The sequence below is a fragment of the Hyaena hyaena genome, unplaced genomic scaffold, assembly GCF_003009895.1.
Source record: "Hyaena hyaena isolate Hyena2069 unplaced genomic scaffold, ASM300989v1 scaffold_787, whole genome shotgun sequence".
Lineage (NCBI taxonomy): Eukaryota > Metazoa > Chordata > Mammalia > Carnivora > Hyaenidae > Hyaena > Hyaena hyaena.
The window spans coordinates 561613-583451 of record NW_024081417.1 but is presented as its reverse complement, the minus strand read 5'-3'; the positions used below and the strand labels follow the sequence as shown (position 1 = coordinate 583451).

General features: G+C 53.8%; 1 protein-coding gene and 2 long non-coding RNA genes across 5 annotated transcripts in view; 2 read left to right on the top strand and 1 right to left on the bottom strand.

Annotated features, from left to right (window-relative positions):
• Nucleotides 1-4679: 4679 nt before the first annotated feature.
• Nucleotides 4680-6870, top strand: LOC120221567. 2 transcript variants are annotated; one of them, XR_005525830.1, is made up of 5 exons: nucleotides 4680-4885; nucleotides 5049-5142; nucleotides 5276-5378; nucleotides 6549-6659; nucleotides 6842-6870. It is a non-coding gene; the product is annotated as an uncharacterized LOC120221567 (long non-coding RNA). The 2 variants fall into 2 exon arrangements; XR_005525829.1 differs by having other exon boundaries at nucleotides 4680-5142.
• A 68-nt stretch (nucleotides 6871-6938) lies between these two features.
• On the top strand, nucleotides 6939-9174 carry LOC120221568. Its single transcript, XR_005525831.1, has 5 exons — nucleotides 6939-6965; nucleotides 7500-7636; nucleotides 8203-8323; nucleotides 8705-8951; nucleotides 9097-9174. It is a non-coding gene; the product is annotated as an uncharacterized LOC120221568 (long non-coding RNA).
• The window catches only part of LOC120221565 (zinc finger protein 501-like), a 23431-nt gene continuing 10521 nt past the window's right edge, over nucleotides 8930-21839 (bottom strand). Inside the window, exons 1-4 of one of the 2 annotated variants that reach the window (XM_039219033.1) lie at nucleotides 13802-13977; nucleotides 13026-13064; nucleotides 11222-11348; nucleotides 8930-10368 (exon numbers count right to left, since the gene is read on the bottom strand). In XM_039219033.1, the coding sequence (XP_039074964.1) occupies nucleotides 9050-10368; nucleotides 11222-11348; nucleotides 13026-13040 (1461 nt within the window). In that variant the 5' untranslated portion in view covers nucleotides 13041-13064; nucleotides 13802-13977 and the 3' untranslated portion in view covers nucleotides 8930-9049. Of the gene's footprint in view, nucleotides 10369-11221; nucleotides 11349-13025; nucleotides 13065-13801; nucleotides 13978-21839 lie in introns of those variants that run through there. The other variant, XM_039219034.1, reaches the window with a different exon arrangement.

Sequence of the window (21839 nt, the reverse complement as noted above, 5' to 3'; positions counted from 1 at the left end):
CTGAACAGCTAATTAAGCTTCTCGCCAGCTTTACCAGTGTGTAAAAATGTGCCCGCGGGATTTTAATTGATGGAGGTGACTGAGTGACGACAAGAAAGGCTAATGCCTTTAAAAACCTCTTATTACTCGCAGCCCCCCTGGAAATGAGGGGCACGACCACGCCTTGCAGGGCGCACGAAGCCAGGCACATGCTGGGTCCGGAAGCAGGAAGAGAGGAGCTGGGGCTCCGCCAAGACGCAGCGGCCGCAAGGAGGTAGGTGGGAAGGAGCCTACTTGACTGGAGGCAATATCTCACGTTGCACAGTTTGTTTTTAAAATCTATTTTTTAAAATGTTTTATTTATTTGTGTGTGTATGAGAGAGAGAGCGAGAGAGCGCGTGAGCAGGGGAGAGTCAGAGAGAAAAAGGAGACACAGAACCCAAAGGCAGGCTCCAGGCTCTGAGCTGTCAGCACAGAGTCCAACGCGGGGCTCGAACCCACGCACTGAGATAATGACCTGAGCCCAAGTCGGACGCTCAACCGACTGAGCCGCCCAGGCGCCCCTCCCGCCGTACAGTTTGTGAGTCTCAGGTGCGGCGGGAGGAGCTTGGGCGTCCAGGCGGCAGGCAATGCTCCCTCGACGGCCAGAGATCCAGATCCGTCCGCTGACGTTCGCCGTCGGGTGGCCCCTCTTAGACTTTCCTCCCTCCGGAGCTCCGGCGAAACCGACAGGGGTGGGATTCGGCCGCAGTACCCGACGCAGAGATCCAGGAGGCCGGCGACGCTGGCCAGGATTGTCCCGGTCTCGCCGGCGCGTCGCCGCGCATCCGTTCGCTGGAGACTGGCTCCGCACTTCTATTGGGGAGCGGCTCGTAGGCCCTCCCGGGGGGTGGACCGTCTCCGCCTGCGGGAACCGAGTGCGGCCCCGCGGGGGAACGAGAGAGGGTGCCCCGCGCCCAGATGCCGGCCCGCTTCGGAGCAGCAGACCGGCCCGGGGCCTGCGGGGAGGCCGGTAAGGTGCCCAAGGCCCGGCCGCCGCTCCGTGGGCTCCGGTGGTCGGAGGCGCCTCCGCTTGAGTTCTCCCAAATCCCAACCGAGAGCCGCGGGTGCACCGGCCGCGCCCCCACCCCCGCGGCACTGGTCCCTGCGTGGGGTCCTGCGCTGGTGTTTCCGGGGTCTGCTCCGGAGGTGAGGACCGGCACGGAGCGTGCGAGGTGGCGGGGATAAGGTGCCCGAGGCCTGCGCGAGGTCCCCCCGGGGCTCGGCGTTCGGAGGCGCCAACACGGAAGCTTCTTCCACGCCCCCATCTGCCGCCGGTAGGACCGCCGCGCGCGGACAAACGGGAGGGCGGACGCTGCCCGCCCGCAGCGGCCCCCGCACGTTCCGGGCGCCCGAGCAGACGCTACCTCGGCGGCGTCCGGTGGCCCCGGTGCCCCGCGGCTGGCGGCGATGGAACCGCGCCGGGGACCGGTGGTCGAACCGGGGAGGCTCCAGATCCGTAGATTCCTTGCTTGGGGCCCGTAATGCTCTCACTCGAAATTGGCACCGCTCCACCCCCCGTGCCTGCGGGCGGATCGGCGCAAATTCCGTTCGCCTTGTAACTAACTTCGGGGCAGAAAGCAGTGACCGTGCACCCGCGAGCCGCGACTTCGAGCCGCTTCAATCCCCCAGCGCCCGAGGGCAGCGCGCGTCCTCCGGCCCGGGTGCCTCCCCCCACCCCCGCCGCAGGGACCAGGCTATGGCCAAGGCCGATGGGGGGGGGGGGGGCGGCAAAGCAGGCCCAGGGGTGTTGACCCTGCCGGCTCCCCTTGGAGCTTCTCGAGCGCATCTCCGTGGTGAGCGCTCTCTCCCGCCCTGGGTCCGGCTCCAACCAGACCGAAGACGGACGTTCGCGGTGCGGGGAGCTGTTCCTCCCACACGCCAGCCTCTCCCTGCGGCGGGTGAGGGGGCGCAGCGGGGGTGCGGACCCCGCCGGGGCGCAGACACTCGTTCCTCCTCCGTCGCTTCGTAAGCGGCTCACCCCGCCGCGCTGTGCGATCCCCGGGGCCGCTGCGGCGACCCCAGACCACTGGGGGTCAACGCCTAAGTGCGGATTCGCATTGGCTCCTAAGCCCCCTCCCTTCCCCCACCCCCGACAGTGCACCGGAGGGGCCGGGGTGTGGCGGGGGTCGAGTGGGGCGGGGAGACGCCGCCGCGTGCCGGGACCCCGGGGACCCCCCGCGGGGTGCACGCCCGACGGCGAGGGTGGTGGTTCGAGCCTGCGATGCGTCGCCAGCGGCGCTTCAAGTGGTTTGTTCGGCGTTGTCGGTGGAGACGTCTGAAAGCCAGTCGTTTCTGGGCTTGTGTCGGAGTCCATGCGCCGTAAACCACGGATATCCCGGAGCAGCGCGCGCTCCCAGGCCGACCGGCGATGGGCGCGGGGCGCGCGTGCAGCTCTCCTTTCCGACGCCAAAGGGCCCCGTCTCCGGCACTCCTGGCCCCCGTGGGTCCCTCTCGGCCGCCCCTGACCCCCGACCTCGCTGCGGGCGCTTCCTAGACGTGGCCCCAGAACTGAGCTGGGCGGAAGGCGGCTGTACGGCGGCGGCCGGGGCGCGGGACACTCGAGGACGCCCAGTCTGGTTCATGTCCAGGTTTCCGGGTTCTGTGCGCCTTTCCCCGGCAACTGCATTCGACTGGTTTCCTCCCCCGTTTCCGTGCTGCGATGCGCCCTCCGCGCCGAGCGGACCTGCTGTTCCCTGCGTGCGCTTCCCGTTGACGCCGGTCTTCTGCTGCGCAGACGCAGGAGCGGGCAGCCCCGCCTGCGTCCGGAGCCAGTTCCGGGGCGGGGTCGGCCCTGTCGGACCCGTCGTTGGCGGCGTTCCGGGCGGCGGCTGTGGGAGTTAGCCCTCGACGGGGGCAGGGGTCACCGAAGGCCCGTGGGCGCTCTGGGTGCCCGCGGTGCCCTCTCCGGACGGCCACCTCGGAGCCGAGATGTCCCCGGACCCCTCGCCGCCCCTGCTCGCTCATGCCCGCCGCCCTGGGGCCGCGCCCACCAGGCCCGCTGTGGGGCCCCCCCCCCCCCGTGTCCACGCTCCGCTCGCGGCTGTGGTGCGTGCGGGCGCGGGCTGAGGCCATGGCTGACGAGGGGTGGATGGGGAGGAGGCGGGCTTCTTGGACGTGTGCGCAAGGAGGTTTTCCGAGGTCAGCGCTTAGAGGAGCTGAAGCCGTGCTCTGCCGGGTCTACTGCACGATACCCCCTGACGACGCGGTTGGCAGTGCGGGGTCAGCTTCGGGGTAAACCGAGTCTGTGCGTCTCCGGGGCGCGTGGCGGTGCAGCGCCGGGAGTGGAACCTACGGCTTCGGCAGGTGAACCCGCGGGGTCACTGGTGAGAGCGGCGGCAGCTCCACGCGGCTCTGGGCTGTCACCGCGCTGGGGATGCTCTGCGCCCTACGCGCCCTCCGCCGCCCCGTCCCCGCCGCCCGCGGCGTCCCTCTCCCACGGTGCGTGTCGTGGGTCCCGCCTTGGCTTCCGCGCGGGCCCCCTTCGCCCCCGTGGTGCCTTCCCTCCATCCACGGCCCTGAGCCTTGTGTCCCGCTTCCCGCCCGAGCCCCGTGCCGTCGGTGGTGAGGGGCGCGGGGTGCGGTGAGCGGCGCGGGGTCGCAGCCCAAAAGCTCCTCGCCTGGAGCGTGGTAGCGACGGGGCCCGGTCAGCTCGCCCTGCCAATGAAAACGCCTGCAGCTGGAAGCCGGGGTCCCCCTGGCTGCAGTGGGCGGCGGAGTGAGTTGCACGCCGCGTTGGTCCTCGACACTTTTTTTTTTTTTTTTTTAACGTTTGTCAGGTTTATTTTTGAGGAAGACACACCTAGACCAAGAAGCAGACGAGCGGCAGAGAGACCCCGCGGCAGAGCGGGAGGCTCGAGGCTCTGAGCTGTTCGCGATGCAGCCCTCGAACTCACGAATGTTGAGATCATGACCTGAGCCGAAGTTTGGACGCTTAACCGACTGGGCGGCCACCCAGGCGCCCCAATCCTCCTCGGTAAGTCGGCGAACTTCTGGCCCTCGGCTGCACCCCGCCACCCCCCCTGCGCGCTCGGTGACCAGTAGCCCAGGGAAGTGCTTCAGGGTGCGCGCCTGGGGCTCCCTGGGGGTTGGGAGGGGCTCTTCTGCCGCTTTGTGCTCCCCGCCCTCCTGGCGGTGGACGGTGGGTGGATGGTCGTCCCACAGGAGGGCGGTGGTCCTCGCTGGCCCTCAGCCCGGGAAGTGCAGACGCGGTGCCTGCTCGCGCGCGCCCAGCTCGCCCACCCCGCCAGGGAGCTCGTTTGCTGGGAAAACCCCGCGCTTTGGCCTTTGCGGTCTTTGCTCCAGGCGTCTGGAGACCAGAAGGCGGTGGGAGCAACGAGCCGACCAGCCACTAAGGAATGAACACCCCAGCCGGGAGAGCTCTGCTCAAAGCCTGGCGTTATTTCCACGAAAGCTAAGCCTCCGCGGTGACGCCCCGCTCTCTGGCCCAGTCTCTGGGCAGAGGTCCGTGTAGGCGTCTGGCTCTGGGTTGTAACTTGCCCGGTTGCAGACCCTGGAACAGTTCTATTCCTTTGGATAGGGTGAGGAGATGAAGACCCCGGGCGGGACCCACGTTACCAGGTGCATACTTAGGGTTAAACCTTGTAGAACGTGGGCGGGTGCGTGGGCGGGAGGGGGGTGTCTCACTGGGAAGACCCAGGTTTTGCTTGTGATCTTGAGAAGGCTGGGCAATGCTTATTGGTCAATAGGCTGCTCCTAGTGAGCTTACTTTCTGCCTTTACAGTCCCTGCTGTGTATTTATTGTCTTCGCGTCTGTTGCAGTTTCTGGTGTGGCAGAGACCCCCCAGGGTTAGCACTCTGTCAACAGAGTTGCGGTAAGCAAGGTTTAGAACGGGGGAAATCCTAGGTAAGTTGACAGTAACCTCAAATTAGAATATCCAAGTTTTAAAAAAAAAAATAGGCTTAAAAAGATGTGTGAGGCATACTATTACTTACGGCTGGGGATGAAACGGGTTGTTTTTTGCAATCCTGATTGGAATGGAATGAATGGTTTTTTGTTTTTTTTTAAGACCTTGTTTGAGAAATGGAGAAAGCTAAAAACACTGAGGGTTGGTGGCGGCTCTTCAAAGGCCCCTGGAAGATGTGTCCTCATTCCCTGACCAGGTGAGTGTTCCCTTTTACACTCCAAAATTTTGCAAATATGTGGGGTTTTTTTTGTTTTTTTAAGAGGGGATGAGCCTTGGTTTATATCTCCTGGTGCCAGGGGAAGTAAGTGGAGAGGTGTCCTTCTTTCTAGAAGTTGGAGGAAGAGGCCTCAGGGAGATTGCTACTCTACAAGGATGTTCGGTGTGATGACTGGAGAGCAAAGTGCTCCGTGGCTGCACGTGCTACCTTTGAAGGTAAGTGCAGAAGTGATCTTTGTTCAATGAGCGGGAAAGGAGGCTTTTAAGGTCTTGGGGAAAAGGTAGAGGATGAGCATTCAACCCTAAGGCCTGTGTCTGTGTCCAGGCCCGTGGCCCCCTAGGGACAGATGTTGAGCTTTATCCTTCTGTTAAACAGACCGTTCTAACCTTTGGAACCAGTAAGACTAGTTAAGAAGGTGTAGGTTTTATACCACTAAAGATCCGCAGTAACGGTTTTCAGTAGCTTATATGTAGAGACTCAATACAGTTTTATACATGTTTGGGTGTGATGAAATCATGAAATGCATTTGTTTCATTTTCTTTTGGTTTGCTTTGTTTATTTTGAGGGGGAGAGCACCAGTTGCAGGGAGGGAGGGGCAGAGAGAAAAAAATCCAAGAAGGCTCGGCACTGTCAGCGCAGGGCCGGCTGTTGGGGGTTTAAACTCCTGAGCCATGAGACCATGTGACCTGAGCTGCAGTCAAGAGCCTGACGCTTACTATGACTTGAGCCACCCAGGTGTTGCCCCTTGAAATGCATTTTTAAAAATGTTATTCTGATCTTAAGAATTCAAGGACGTGGGGGGCGCCTGGGTGGCTTAGTCGGTTAAGCGTCCGACTGTCGCTTAGGTCATGATCTCGCGGTTCGTGGGTTCGGGCCCCGCGTCGGGCTCTGTGCTGACTGCCAGCTCAGAGCCTGGAGCCTGTTTCAGTCTGTGACTCCCTCTCTCTGACCCTCCCTTGCTCACGCTGTCTCTCCCTCTCTCTCCTAGAAATAAATAAAAAATATTAAAAAAAAAAAAAAAAAGAATTCAAGGACATGGGGATAGGGTATACGTCAACATCCATCTATGTAAACTGGCTGTGGGTGGAGGTGGGGGCGGATGGAAAATATCCAAGAAAGAGAAGTATGGAAAGTTGATTAAGGTTCAGATACAGTTTTTTCCCCAAAATATGTGATTATAACATATAATTATATGTTTATATAATTGAGTTTTAAATATTGTTGAGTAGAATAATGAATATTTTGCATGTAACCTGAATATCTCCCATAAATGAGGTGTGTGGCAAGAGGAAAAAGGAGTCTTGGGCTTCAAGGGTTTTTAAGGCATGGGAACAGTTTGGTTTCAGAAGTATAAGCAGAGTAATGTGTCCTCATCTGTATTTCAGGTGCAGTTACAGATTTAGGTTATGTTCCCCAAGATGCCTGGGGTTCAGTGATTCACTACTAGAAAAGGACTTCTGCAACCCAAGGAAGCTATTTTTGTGTTACACTGAAGGGTACGTGACAATTCAGTAAAGGGTCAAAAAGCACAGCATGCAGAGTCCGTCTGACAGTCTTAAGTTGCCCTTTCCCACATACGGTCACAGGACCAATCCCTCTGTGTAAGGCCAATGAAGTATTTCTGGCAAAATTTTTAATTCTCTGGGTTTTAAAAAAAACTGTTCTTTATTTGAGACAGAGAATCCAAAGCAGGCTCCAGGCTCTAAGCTGTCAGCACAGAGCCTGATGCGAGGCTCTAACTCACAGGCTGGGAGATTGTGATCTGAGACAAAGTGGGACGCTTAACCAACGGAGCCCCCCAGGTGCCTCAGTTCTCTCTGGGTTTTTTTTTTTGTGGTTGTTTACTGGTCTCCTTGTGGGGCTTGACAGGGCCTGAGCTGTTCCCCACCCCCTGTAAGTCACATTTAGCACAAACAATGTGATAGGTGCCCAAGGCTGCAAGTAGACAAAGCATTGTTTATGAGGCAGCACTGTGGAAGGTGGAGAACTTAACTGATGTTGAAGTTTAAACTGATTTAAAACTTGTCCCTTCCTATTCATATACAGTAAGTATTGCAGGGGAAAAATAGACCTTTACCACCTTTCCTCTCAAAGGCATTTTGGTTGGTGCACGTTAAAATCTCCGTGCACGTTCACAGCTAGAGATGGGGAAAGATTACACACACTGTGGGACTGATGCTCATTTTAACGCAAGGAATTTACACCTTCCAGTGCAGGGTGTATGTGGCCATCACGTGGGCACCAGCACCAATAATTGAGGAGACACATGTAAGGAACAGTGTTGACATTTTTATTGCACCAGCAAGGACCCGATGCTTTACTTTTCTCTTCTTCAGCACTCACAGCCAGTAGACTTGGTAGATACTGACTCACGTCCAGGTGGCAAGCAGTTCGCAGGGGGAAGTAACACTACACACCCTGGAAAACCGCTAGTGTGGAGAAGGACTGCACAGAGCTGACCACGCTTCTACAGGTGAGGACACTTGCAGAACTCGGAGCGACCGTTTCAGCTCACTGGGGCGCAGGCCTCACACTGCTAGGGGTACGGAGATCTACATTTGGACAACTGTGCGTCGTGACAGTTCAGCTGGAAACGACTCCCCAGCCCCACGCATCCATTTGTTAGACAGTGGAGGAGTGCCTGATGGTGGTGTCCTCCAGTTGTTAAGAAAAATCCAACTATTTGATGGCAACTGTCAAAGTAATTATGCACTGTTGAGTTACATACCCATAAAAAGTAGCCACACGAAGATTCCAACTACGTAAAATTCTAGAGAACACAAACAAAAGTGAACAGTCAGCCTGGGAGCCCCGGCAGAGGTTATTCTGTGAGCACATGTACATTAAAAAGTACATAAAAAAGTGCCAACGGTTTACAAGCACATGTGAAGTATATTGCATGCTGAGCACAGGCAGTTCTAGAGGTCTCACAATGTCTGCAAGGCCGTAGCCCCAGGACCCTGGTGTAGGCATCACAGCCCCTCCAGTTTACTGGTCCCCCCTCCACCCCGCATTGCACCAAGTGTTTTTGTACCACAGATGGTTCCTAACTGATGCCTGGAGTCCATGACACCCACCCACCAGACATGATGGCACACAGCTCTCTGTTGGGACCTAGAGCACTGCTCCTCGACCACCCTGAGGCGCTGCGACATCCCAGGTGAGAAAGAGGGGGTTCTTTCAGCTGACTTCAGCTCAGGTTACGATCTTGGGATTTGTGAGTTCGAGCCCCTGCATTGGGTTCTGTGCTGACAGCTTGGAGCCTGCTTTTGATTCTGTGTCTCCCTCTCTCTCTCTGCCCCTCCTCCACTCATGCTCTCTCTCTCAAAAAAAAAAAAAAAATTAACAAATTTTTTTTTTAAAAAACAACCCACGTGGGGGCGCCTGGGTGGCTTAGTCAGTTAAGCGTCTGATTTTCGCTTAGGTCATGATCTCGCAGTTCGTGGGTTCGAGCCCCGCGTCGGCCTCTGTGCTGACTGCCAGCTCGGAGCCTGGAGCCTGTTTCAGTCTGTGACTCCCCCCGCTCCTCTCTCTCTCCTAGAAATAAATAAAACAAACAAACAAAAAGCAACCCATGTGGCTCCTCTCAGGGAAACCTCCGGATCCAGACACAAACCTGGACATCCAGGTCACAAGGTTAGTCCCACAAAAAGTGCGGCGCTGCACTCCATCCTAGGAGGCGTTGTGCCCAAAACCAGAGTGACAGCTTCCATCCACACAGGAGCACAGAGTTTGGGGCACAGTTGGAAGAAACTGGCAGTGACCAACAGGATGAGGGTCTTGGACAGGTTAGAATAATACAGCCTAACCCCCTATGCCCCACCCCCACATGCTCGGGGGGGCGGGTGGGGGGAGCGCTGTCTACAGGGTGCAAACCCTGCTCATTCTAAGGCCTTTCTCCCTTGTGAACCTTCTGGTGTCGGACGAGGTTAGACCTGCGGCTGAAGGCTTTCCCGCATTCAGTGCACTTGTGAGGTCTAGCTGGGCCGTGGAGCGTCTGGTGGTCTGTGAGCGCGGCCCCGCGGCTGAAGAGTTCGCCACGGCTCCTGGCCGCGGGAGGGCTCTCTGCAGCATGAACTCTCCGGTGCTGAGTAAGGTGTGTGCTGTGGCTAAAGGATTCCCCACAGTCACGGCACTCGTAGGGCTTTTCTCCTGTGTGGACTCTCTGGTGTTGAGTGAGGCCAAAGCTTTGGCTGAAAAGTTTCCCACATTCATTGCACTTGTAAGGCCTCGCTCCGCTGTGAACTCTCTGGTGCTTAATGAGGGTGGAGCTTTGGCTAAAGAGTTTCCCACATTCGCTACATTCATAAGGCTTTTCCCCAGTGTGAATTCTCTGGTGTTTAATGAGGCTGGGACTTTGGTTAAAGAATTTCCCACATTCGCTGCACTCATAAGGCCTTGTTCCCGTGTGGACTCTCCGGTGTTTAATTAGGTTGGAGTTGGAGGTGAAGAATTTTCCACACTCGCCACATTTGTAAGGCCGTGCCCCCGTGTGAATCCTCTGATGTTCACTCAGGCTGGAGCTTTGGCTGAAGAACTTCCCACAGTCGCTGCACTCGTAAGGCCTCTCCCCAGTGTGGATTCGCTGGTGCCGGACGAGTGTGGGTTTGTTACTGAAGGCCTTCCCACACACGCTGCACTCATAGGGCCTCTCCCCAGTGTGCACTCGGCGGTGCTGGACAAGTATGTGTTTGTAGCTGAAGGTTTTCCCACACTCGCTGCACTCGTACGGCCTCTCCCCAGTGTGGACTCTCTGGTGCTGCGCAAGTCTGTATTTCCGGCAGAAGGCTTTCCCACAGTCGCCGCACTGGTACTGCCGCTGTCCGTGGAGGGGCTCCGTGCAGCTCTTGTCCCCAGGGGGTGTCCCCCCACTGTGAGTGAGCTGGCACTGGAGGCGGCCTGGGCCCGCAGGGCTGGGCGTCCGTGACACGGTGGGGATGGCCCGGCTCTTTGTGTTCCTCCTCCAGTGTCTCTCTCGACTGTGCTGCTTCTGGCGTGGCTCAGGTGTCCCCCGCGGTTCCTGCCCAGGGTTTGTGGCCAGGCTCTCGGCTGGATGCAAACCCCCTGCAGAGCCCAGGCCGCACACCTCCGGGGCGAGGGCCTCCTGGAGGGACAGATCTGCCTTCGCCATACTGGGGTGCGACGCTCCTACACACACTCTCTGCCCAGAAGGTGCCTCCTCGTGCCCTGCTCCGCGCCAACAGCCTGAACGGGGAGGAGGCAGTTTGAGGGAAAGGGCTGCTTCACACGGCAGGGAGGACACACGAGGGTGGCATGCAGTGCAGGGAGGAGAGGCGAGGTCCACAACCCACTTCTCCGGGGAGTGTTGTCACCTGGGCCTTGGCTACTGGTGTTCAAGTATTATCTTAAGGATAAGGGAGGGGCGCCTGAGTGGCTCAGGTCCTGATCTCGCATTTCACGGGTCTGAGCCCTGCACTGGGCTCTTGACAGCTGGGGGCCTGGAGCTGCCTCGAATTCTGTGTCTCCCTCCCTCTCTGCTCCTCCTCTGCTCACTCTGTCTCTCAAAAATAAACGTTAGAAAAAAATTTTTTTAATGGGCACAGATGGACCTCGGGACACATGCAGTGTAGGCCGCGGTCGGCGAGCATCCCAGAAGGAGCGCTGATCTGTGGAGGCCCCGGTGACAGGGGAGAGGCAGGTGAGGGGAGAGGCAGGAGAGCCGCGGACTGCGGGCCAGCAGTGCTGTGAGCCCGGGCCACGTTCCTGTCGCTCCCAGCCACTTCACATCCTCTCCCTGCTGCCAACTTGGAGTCCTACCCACTCGGTCATGTGCCCAGTGTTCTCCCAGCTCTGGCTGGATGATAAGGGACCTAGAAGATGCGAGTCCTTAAGGCAAACCCGGGAGGGCTAAGTGGTCAGCACAGGCCCAAGGCGGCCAGCCTCAAACCAACCGCAGCAAACAGAAACCTGTACCGAACGCCGTCCTGATCAGCTGGTGTGGGGGCTGCTTATGAAAGGAGGTGTAGTCTCTGGGCCCAGAACAAACAGGAAAGCCAGGGACCAGCCCGGGGCGCTGGGGGTGGGGGCAGGGCCTTACCCAATGAGGCAACAAGTGCAAAGACCTCCAGCATCACATCCCGGTACAGGTGTCTCTGAGCCTCGTCCAGTAGCCTCCACTCCTCCTGGGAAAAGTACACGGCCACGTCCTCAAAGGTCATGGAGCCCTGTGAATATGGGGACAGTTGTGTCCATAAGCAGCCTCTCCCTGGAGGACCCCATACTGCCCCGAACCCCAGCCCCCGTATTCACTCACTCCCTTCTCATCCGCCCCCTGAGATGCAAGACTCCTGTCCCTTTGCTGCAAGACACCTGAGGGGCCCCAGCATCCTGCCTCCCAGACATAAGCAGCTGCGGCCTAACACTGTCTCTCAAGCCCCTACTCACACACCCCAGTGACACATCTCACCCCCACCGCTGACCTCAGTCTGTGCATGACCCTGGGCAAGTGCGATAATAGATCCCAACCTCCAATGGAAGAGCCTTCCCCACCGGGCCTTGTTGCTGGTTTAGATCACATGCAGGTCTAAATCCCCTGGGTCCCATGCTGCTTCTAGGGTATGTTACGTCCTGGTAACTCTGTGTAAGTTAACCTGATGACCTGAGAGAACCACAGGGCCTGGGTGGGTGCACAGAAGGGGGCAGCAGTACCAGTTCACCTCCATTACTGCTCTGCTCTCACGGTCGTACCCGGGAAGCTCCGGCCACCACCTGCGGGACTTTCCCTCCCCAGACCTCCCTCTACATTCTGCGTACAGCTGCTCTCCAGCTGTGTCCATCTGCTGTCTACAGCTCTCCCCCTTGGCCCCCCAGGGCAATCCCGCTAGGACCTGTATCAGATCCAGAGCTCTGCCTGGACACGCACACCAGATGTGGGGCTGTGGATGTCCTGAGAGGTGTGTGACCAGCTGTCCACTGGTCACCTCTACTTGGAAGTCTCTGAAACATCTGAGGATCAACATGGCCAAAACAGAATTTGTGATATTCTTAACCAAAAGCTACTTCTACAAAAAAACATGGAGTCTCCTGTGACCCCTCCACATTAGAAAAGCTGCTCAGCCCTGGGGTGCCAGGCTGTCTCTTCCCCTTGCCCACTCTACTTTAAAAACATTTTTTAAATGTTTAGTTTGGAGAGAGAAGACACGTGTGTGCAAGTGGGGGAGGGGCAGAGAGAGGGAGGCACAGAACTGCAAGCAGCTCCAGGCTCTAAGATGTTAGCACCGAGTGTAAACCCATGAACCATGAAATCATAACCTGACTGAAGTCAGACACTTAACCAACTGACCCACGCAGGTGCGCCTGGTCAGCCCTACTTTTAACGACAAATCCAGTAGCCACATGCTTCTCCCACTTCGCCCAGCTACAACCAGTACTGACCGATCTAGAACACTGCATGAGCCTCATTAATCTCCTTGTCTCCCTCTCCCCCACTCTGGGGTGCTGTCTAGCCAGGGGCAGCTGCTGAGGATCTGAGCCAGCTGCTTTGCTCCTCCGCCCAATGAGGGGGTTGGGGGGTGGGTGGGGGCCTGACCAGCACTCCCGGAACAGAACCGCAGCTCAGGCTACCTCCCCAGGCCTGACTCTAGCCTCCCTGTTCTCTGTCCTCAGCAGACCTAACAGAGACGTAGGAGACCTAGAACGCTCCCCCAACTCTCTCATCTCGGTCTCTCCTCCAAATCCGAGGCTCCTAAACCTCGGACGCCCTGTCACACTCACCCTGTTGCTTGCCCAAGGTGGAATCTCTGTGCATATCACCTCTGACCTGGACTGAGGGCTTAGCTAGAGGCTCTAGACACCAAGGGCAGGAGGGGTGGCAGCTGAGTTCCAGGACACCTGACACTCACCAGTGCAGGGTCCATAGGTGCTTCTGCTGAAAGCAGAACCTGGAGGAAGAGCAGGGCCGTGTTAGTTTACATCCCATCACGGGTAGAGACAAAAAATCGAAACGCAGTATTTTCAGCTATAGAGGAAACCGAAGGGGAGAAGCCCAGCATTTATAAAAGGCAGACCAACTTGACAATAAATTATTTGTAAAAAAATAAAAATGGCAAAAATAAATAAAAGAAGGCACAAAGTGTTCAGGAGTTGTGCCCACAGCAGGTGCACCTGGTCTTCCCCGGAGCGGGGGGGCGGGGGGGGGGGCGGGCGGGAGGACAGAGCCGGTTAGGGTCGCGTTGCGCTGGAGGAGCTTCCCCCAGTCCAACGAACGGGAAGAATAAGGGATAAATAATGTCCATGTTTATGTCTCAGTGTATTTCTGACCCTTCCATTGGATTCCTTCTGACTCTGGTTCTTCCTGTGCCAAAGATACGCTCATCGCTTCCTGTACCTTGTAGTAGTTTAGTTTGGTCCTAATAACTGGTCAGGAATGAGACTACTCCCGAAGAAACCCAAACAAACCCATTTTCGGTGGTAAAATAACAGGTTAACAGCACTAACGACAGGTATTAATTTTACAGCTGCCTATTCAGCTGCACACGTACGTTCTGTGCAGTTCTCCTCGCACATGTCACATTCCAGAGTTGGGAAGACCAAGGTAAACCGGACCCACGTGAGAACAAAAACATGACATTTTAACGCAGAATAAGAACTGGGTGAGGGCCCAGAGACACGCATTTACCTGGATGGGAACCGCCACGGCGACCGTGGCACCGCAGTGCTCCGCCCAGGCGACAGCCACGCTGAGCCTGCGAGCAGCCGGGGCCGCGCGGCCCTGCTCCGTTACCGCGGGCGGTCCCAGCTAACCGCACTTGCGAGCGCTGGACAGAACCAAGTTTACAAGATGTCGCTGGAGGCCAACGCCGGAAGGCCCGCCTACATGCTGGCCTCAGGGAGGAAGTTCTCTCTCCTTGAGCCCTCATTGGCCCAGTGCGGCGCACTGCCTTCTGGGTAGTGTAGTTTTGACGGAGCCGCCAGCCACCGCAAGGGTCTCCGTTCCTGACTCCAGGCAGCTGTCCCGCCGCGCTGGGAAAGGGGTGTCTGAAAGTTCTGAGAGGGCTCTGGCTTCTGGGTGGGGGTCACACCCACATTTTCGTGGGATGTAGTCTGCTGATTACAGAAATGTACGGAGACATACATACTATTTCAGATATTCCCCAAAGCTGCAAACCAAATTGTCACTCAGGCACAAAGTGCATGCACCCATAGCTGAGATCTAAAATACCGTCTTACTGCTTTTCATGTTAGACTGAAACTTTAGGATCAACTGTAGAAGTTTCACTGTTAGAAAAGAGCTAGTGATTATTATGTCCAACTATTACCTCATGCATTCCATTCTTTTTTAGAATCTAATACCTATCTGAAAAGAGTGAGCGACTTACTACATCGGGAAAGGGGGCTTCTGAACACTGAGACAGAGAAGTGGCAGGATTGGATTTTGTGATCTCTTTTTCTTACTGGGAAATAAATATAATTTCACCTGAGATTGCAGTGACAATGTACGGGCACTGAAATATCCCAGAAGAGGTGAAACTGCTGAAATCAATGATGATGTAGCTATTCACTAGTGCCCAAAATAGCTCTTGGCCATGTGCGCAAGGTTTGGATCTCACTGAAGTTTAGAGGGACAATGAAGTCTGAGAAGTGAGGGAATTAAGCTGAGCAGATGCTTACAAAGGAAATCAGAGGTTATGACTAAATCGTGAGTTATTTTTATCATGGAGAAATACTAGCTTTAATGAAGCTGTAAAGACATAGCTTTGCACCTTGCAGCATCTGTACTATCCTAACAAATACCGTGTAAGTTGCCTGTAACTCAGGGGAGATCGAGGAGCTATATTCTTTGGCAGTGACTGGACTATGGGAAAGCCTCTGAGTACAAATGACCCAACTCATGCTGCTGGTGAATGCACGGAACACCAAGGTTACTGCCCCACCCCACCCTCCAGCAGACTAGCAGACTGATGAACTGCAGATGTTCTTTACACCAAGAATGCAGAAATCCTATAAACTTTCCCAGGATACATCATGTAGCAATGCAAACTGAGCCAAATCTGTACTGAGAGTCCAGGGGTACCAGAGGTGCCCCGCAAAAACTGGTTCACTCTTTCATTCTGTCAGAGTCTAATTCTGTTCTCACCCACAGTGAATAGAGTAAATATAGTTTAAAGAAAAAGACTTTTACTATCACGAAAGCCAGTGGGGTGACCAAAGAGTTCCTGTTTTGGGTAGCCTAGTGGCTAGAAAAATCCATTACAAATCTCATGAGACAGTAAAAGACAATAATGCCCCCAAAGAAGGGAAACCTCTGTGAGCTGCGAGGTGAAGCCAGCTAAAGTCCCCTTGTCCAAGGCTGGGTGATGGACCCACCCAAACTGATAGGGGGATAAAGGATAAGTACTGAGGCCTCAACAGCCCTAGTGACTACTCCAGATTAAGCAAGAGAGCATAGCAATCTGCTGGTCTCCCTGAGCATTTAAGAAACAAACGTAACACACTGGTAGAAGAGGGATGGCTTCTCTGATAGACACTGGCGGTGCCATAACTCTGGGAAGGACCCCGGAGCCCCAGGCAGGTCTGAAAGTGGGAGCGTTCAGGAAACTGCCCCACGTATTTAGCTGTTTAATAAGGACAGTTGGATATGGGAGGTGCAATTCTGGCTGACTTCTAACCTCTCAATATGTTGACATTGTGAACTTCTTGGTGCTCAGTGAAAAAAGGCTACTGGTTGAAAACTACAACATTCACCGCATACACAGTACTCTTCTGAGTGTGTAGATGTTATGTAAAACTTACAGGTTTTATTTTTGTTGTTGATGAGGAGGATGGCAGGTGAGAACAAATACCACTCAAATAGATGAAAGGCAAAGCTCTTTGTGACTTACAGCTGGGAACAAGAGAGGGTCAGGCAGAACCCAACAGGGCCTGTAGTGAGGGACAAAGTGACAGCAAGCTGGAGCTGGAAGGAGTAGCTTACGCGAGGTTTAACAATTTCTTAGACTCCAGGGCATAGGGTATGCTCAGCTTTATGGTACCTGGTTCTGAGCTGATTAGGCGATGAGGGCCTGATATGGGGATTATTTGGGGGTGTGGAATTAATCAGCTATTTCAAAAGAGGAACTGACTGGCTTCATGCCAGTCTTCAAAGAGGAGTTAAGACACAATTTTTTAAAGTATATATCAAAACACTGTGATTCTGGTATGAGATCCTGATACATATACACGAATGTAATAGAATTGAGAGCAAAAAATAAGTAGAAATAAATTCTCACAGATGGTCAAATGATTTGGATGTGGCCGTAAAGGACTTCAATAGGGAAAGACCAGCCATTTGAAGAAAAGGCACAAGGAAAACTGAATATACCACATGCAAAAGTTTGGGGTATGTTATACCATTATACAAAAATGAAGAATTACACATGGTTCTCAAACCATATAACTTAGAAGGAAGGAAGCTTTCTCACACTGGACTTGAAAGATAGAAAAAAATTGGTAAGGTGGACTATATCAAAATTTAAAATTGTTGTGCACCAAAGAAAACAATCAACAGAATGCAAATGCAACATACAGAAGGGGAGAACTCATAATTCAATAACAAAGAATACATTACCCAATTAAAACATAAGCAAAGAAGATATTTGTAAATGATACATATGTAAATATGACATCAGATAAAGGGTTAGTATCCAAAATCTATAAAGGATTATCAAACTCAATACCCAAAAAAACAAATAATCCAGTGAAGAATGGGCAAAAGGCATGAATAGACACTTTTCCAGACACATGAAACGATGCTCAACATCACTCATCATCAGAGAAATACAAATAAAAACCACAATGAGATACCACCTCACACCCGTCAGAATGGCTAACATCAACAACTCAGGCAACAACAGATGCTGGTGAGGATGCGGAGAAAGAGGAACGCTTTTGCACTGCTGGTAGGAATGCACACGGGTGCAGCCACTCTGGAAAACAGTATGGAGGTTCCTCAAAAAATTAAAAATAGAACTACCCTAAGACCCAGCAATTACACTACTAGATATTTATCCAAGGAATACAGGTGTGCTATTTCAAAGGGGCACACTGCCCCCCGCCCCCCCCATGTTTATAGCAGCGCTATCGACAAGAGCCAAAGTATGGAAAGAGCCCAAATGTCCACACAATGGAGTTTGCTTACTTAGCGATCAAAAGGAATGAAATCTTGCCATTTGCAACTATGTGGATGGAACTAGAGGGTATGATGCTAAGCGAAATTAGAGAAACACAAATATCATAGGCCTTCACTCATCTGAGGAATTTATGATACAAAACAGATGAACATAAGGGAAGGGAAGCAAAAATAATATAAAAACAGGGAGGGAGACAAAACATAAGAGACTCTTAAATATGGAGAAAAAACAGTAGGTTGGAGTTATGGAGTTACTTGCAGGGGTTGTGGGAGGGGGGATGGGCTAAATGCATAAGGGGCATTAAGGAATCTACTCCTGAATCTTTGTTACACTATATGCTAACTTACTTGGATGTAAATTAAAAAATGAATTAATTTACAAAACACGTGTGTTGGGGCGCCTGGGTGGCTTAGTCGGTTAAGCGTCCGACTTTCGCTTAGGTCATGATCTTGCGGTTTGTGGGTTCGAGCTCCGCGTCGGGCTCTGTGCTGACTGCCAGCTCAGAGCCTGGAGCCAATTTCAGAGTCTGTGTCTCCCTCTCTCTCTGGCCCTCCCCTGCTCACGCTGTCTCTCTCTCTCTCTCCGAGAAATAAATAAAAAAATATTTAAAAACAAAACAAAACATGTGTGACTTCATGACAGTATCTGGTGTTCAAGGACCATTTAAGGACATGGGCAGATTTCACACCATCTTAAGCATAGATGAAATGTTAGAATCCTTCAAGGAAGCAGTGGAAGGGAAAGGACGAGAGCTGAAAGGCAGAGTTGGGATTTGAGTGAGAAAGAAAAGTTACAAATGAGGTGTGGCCACTGTCCCAGGCATCGTACAGGGATGGACACAGAACAGATGCTCCGTGTGAGGGCCATGTTCTTTTGAGCGTCTCTGGATATTGGGGAAGTGATGTCCACCCTGTCAGGTGCCTGGGGCTCTCCTGTTGCTCAGTGCGAGAAACCACCTGGGCAAGACAGGGAAAGAGTGGCTGACACCCACCCACAGTGACCACCGCACATCCATGTCTAAATTTACGAGAACTTCAGAGGAAGGTCTTAAAAAAAACTCCAGTGGTCCCTGCAAGTGGTGATGACCAGTGCCTGAAGTTGCTGGGATGGGAAGGCCTGGGGCACCCGACCTCGGACAGGCAAGGCAACGCCTCTGCAGCCCCCAGGCCCGCACCGTAGGCATTTCTTTGACCCTCCAACATGCCCAGTCCACACACAGAACCCAGGCAGGGCCAATGCAGCGGCCTCTTAATCTGCCAGAGTCTTGCATTGTAACACCAAAGTCCCCGGCACCAGAGAGCAGGCGCTCGTTTCTAAGTATCCCCGCTCACCTCTATTTCTTGCTTTAGCTCAGCCACAGAGACCTGTGTGATGGTCTCACACTCTCAGCAGCGATCCTGACCTCTCACCACCTCTTGTTCAAAGCTTCAGACTCGCAATGCCTCTGGCCGATCCCATTTCCTCCACCCAACTAATCTACCAGCCTGAATAAACAATCCAGGCAAGAGTCACCAGAAAACCTCGCCAAGTTCACAGAGAGGTAACGGGCCCTATCCTGCCCTGGTGTCTGACCTTCACTGTGGGGGCACCTCAACAACGGTCTTATGTCCACTGTCCCATCAGAAGGCTTTATGACCCACCACCCTTCACCTCACATGTACACCCCCCAACCAGCCTGGCGCCCACCTGAGACACAGAGATGGCCCCTCCTTCCCCTACCTGGTCCCATTTAATGGCACTGCCACCCATAACACAAAGATGACTCGTACGAAACCTGACCCACAGCTCTACTAGGGTCCATACACCAATCACTACACTGTGGTCGCCTCCACTGAACTCCAAATCTGTGGGTCCAATAGCCAACCAGACACGTCCACTCAAAGTCTCTGGAACATTTCTGACATGGCCAAGACCTGAGCCTTCAGATTTCCTCCACAAATCTCTTATACCATTGACTTCCCACATCCTAATTGATGGAATATCCATTCTTTCAAACAAGGCCAAAAAGTGGGCCTGTCCCTGACTCCCTCTTCCATCCCGTCTCCCAGCTCCCTCACTCTTCACATCAGAAAATGTGGGAACTCTGTGCAGAAGGCAACCCCACCTCCCCCTGTCAGGCCACCAGCAGCACTCACCTGCTGGAGTGTCTGTCTACAGACTCCCAGTCTGTCTTCCATTTTGAGGCCATGGGAGTCCATTAAAATCGGGATCAGATCCCCTCCCTCCTCAGTTCCAAACCTTCACTGGCTCCCACTGTCCTCAGGTTAGAGGCCTAGAACCCACACTGTCATTCTCGGCCCGCCCTGAGAACGGCCTGGCCTCCCACGCTGCCACCTGGCTACCACGCTCCCCAGCCCATCAGATGGAACAGGACTGTGGAGCTCCCTCAACAATCCCAGGTCAGTCTCACCTGCAAGCATCTGAACATTCTGGCTCTGTGCCCAGGATGCATGTTACATCTCACCCAGTTACTTGTCAGAAATGGAACTGACCCATAGAACCCAGATTGCATTCAAGACCCTGCGCTTTGTGCAACCACAGGATGGTCAGTTCTGAAAGACAGAAAGGAATAGGCAAGGATTCTCAGAACATCACCATCCCCTACATACATCTAAATTAGGGTGAAAATTAGGGTGGGTGGGAGCCGGGGACACCCTCTACTCATGGGAGCAGGGTTCACGAGCATTTCTGCCTCCAAAGGGCCCCTGTGGAAGGAGGGAGGCTGCGGGAAACAGGTAACCATGGTAAGGTCCTAAAGCTGAGGTGAACCACCAGGCCTGCTCTTCCCTCCAGCAAAGCGAGGTCAGCCTGATGGTCCCAACTGAGCTGCTCAGGGCTCACTGCTGCCTCTTACTAGCCGTGTGACTCTGGAGAAAGACTGACCCTCCCTGAGGGCCTGTGCCCTTATCCCATACGATGGGAACGAGACTGTTCTCTCCTCACAGGGTGATACTGATATCACACATCAGTAGCACACACTATGTATCAGCTATGACTCTCAGCAGCATCAATGGTTTTGTCTCTGTTTTCAGTGCAAACGAAGTGGTAGAGCTTTAAAAATCTGGGTGTAAAGGGCTCCTGGGCGGCTCAGTCAGTTAAGTGTCCGGCTTCAGCTTAGGTCATCATCTTACAGACAGGCTCTGAGCTGTCAGCACTCCGGAATCTGAAGCCTGCTTCGGATTCTGTGTCTCCCTCTCTCTCTCTGCCCATCCCCTGCTTGCGCTGTCTCTCAAAAATAAATACACATTAAATTTTTTAAAAATCTGTGTGTGTATTTTTCCCACTTTTTAAGGTTTTAAGAGTATATGATGCACAAAACTTACATCATAAGCAAATACTTAAAAATAAGTGAACTCTTGGGGCACCTGGGTGGCTCAGTCAGTTAAGCGTCCGACTTCGGCTCAGGTCATGATCTCACGGTTCGTGGGTTTGAGCCCCGTATCGGGCTCTGTGCTGACAGCTCAGAGCCTGGAGCTGCTTCAGATTCTGTGTCTCCCTGTCTCTCTCACCCTCCCCTGTTCATGCTCTCTCTCTCTCAGAAATAAACACAAAACATTAAAAAAAGTTAACTCTTACACCAATTATTAAGTGTGTGGATAAATTTAAGTAATTCAGTGTGTTCATTTCTAGTTGCCGACCTGTGCCTATGTATTTGGAGGAATGCTGCTTCATTAGTGTTCCAGTCAGTAGCTGTTTCCTACACTCTTAGGTTAAGGGGGGCACTGAGTAGTACATAGTGCTTGTGCCATACTCTCTGAAGAGGGCATACGGGCAGCCCTGGACTGGACCGTGGATGGAAGGTGAGGCAGCAGTGGGTCTGGGTCTGGGACCCAGCTGACCTTGGCTTTGTTCCACAGGGAGTGGTCTTGAGCGGCTGCTTAGCCTGCAGGGGGAAGAGTCACACCGACTCACACACCGACTCACACCTCAGTCTGCCTGCCACCACCTCACCTCATCTGGACCGCGGTCTCTCCACACACAGGCCGGAACCCACCTCATCCCTGAAAGAGCATCGGGAGTACACATCCGCCTGTGCCCTGGCCTCCCCTGCCCCACTGCAGGACCCATCTAAAAAACCTTAAGATCCTCCTTCTTCAATCTGATCATGAGGCTCTGACCCGGCCCAGTCCGCGGTCCCCACCATTCAACGTCTATTTCCAAACCAGCCCTCTTCCCTTCCCTCCAAATCCTCACGCCCACCTATCATGAGAAGTCTCATCTCCATTTTGAGGCCTCTCAGAATCACATGTCCAAGATATAACTCAAAATCTTCTCTGTGAAACTTGCGCCTTGCACTGACTTCCCCATCTCTCTTCTTTCAAATGTCCAGGCAAAAATAAAAACTTCGGATTGTCTTTCACTCCCTCCTTTTATTCACAGACATTCTGGACGAAGCAGGAAATCCTGTTGACTCTAACTTTATGATCTACCCAAAATTTTAAAAATTAATTAATTTTGAGAGAGAGGGAGACCGTGCGAACGGGGGAGGGGGGGGAGAGAGAGAGAGAGAGAGAGAGAGAAATCTCAAGGAGGCTCCACACTCTCAGT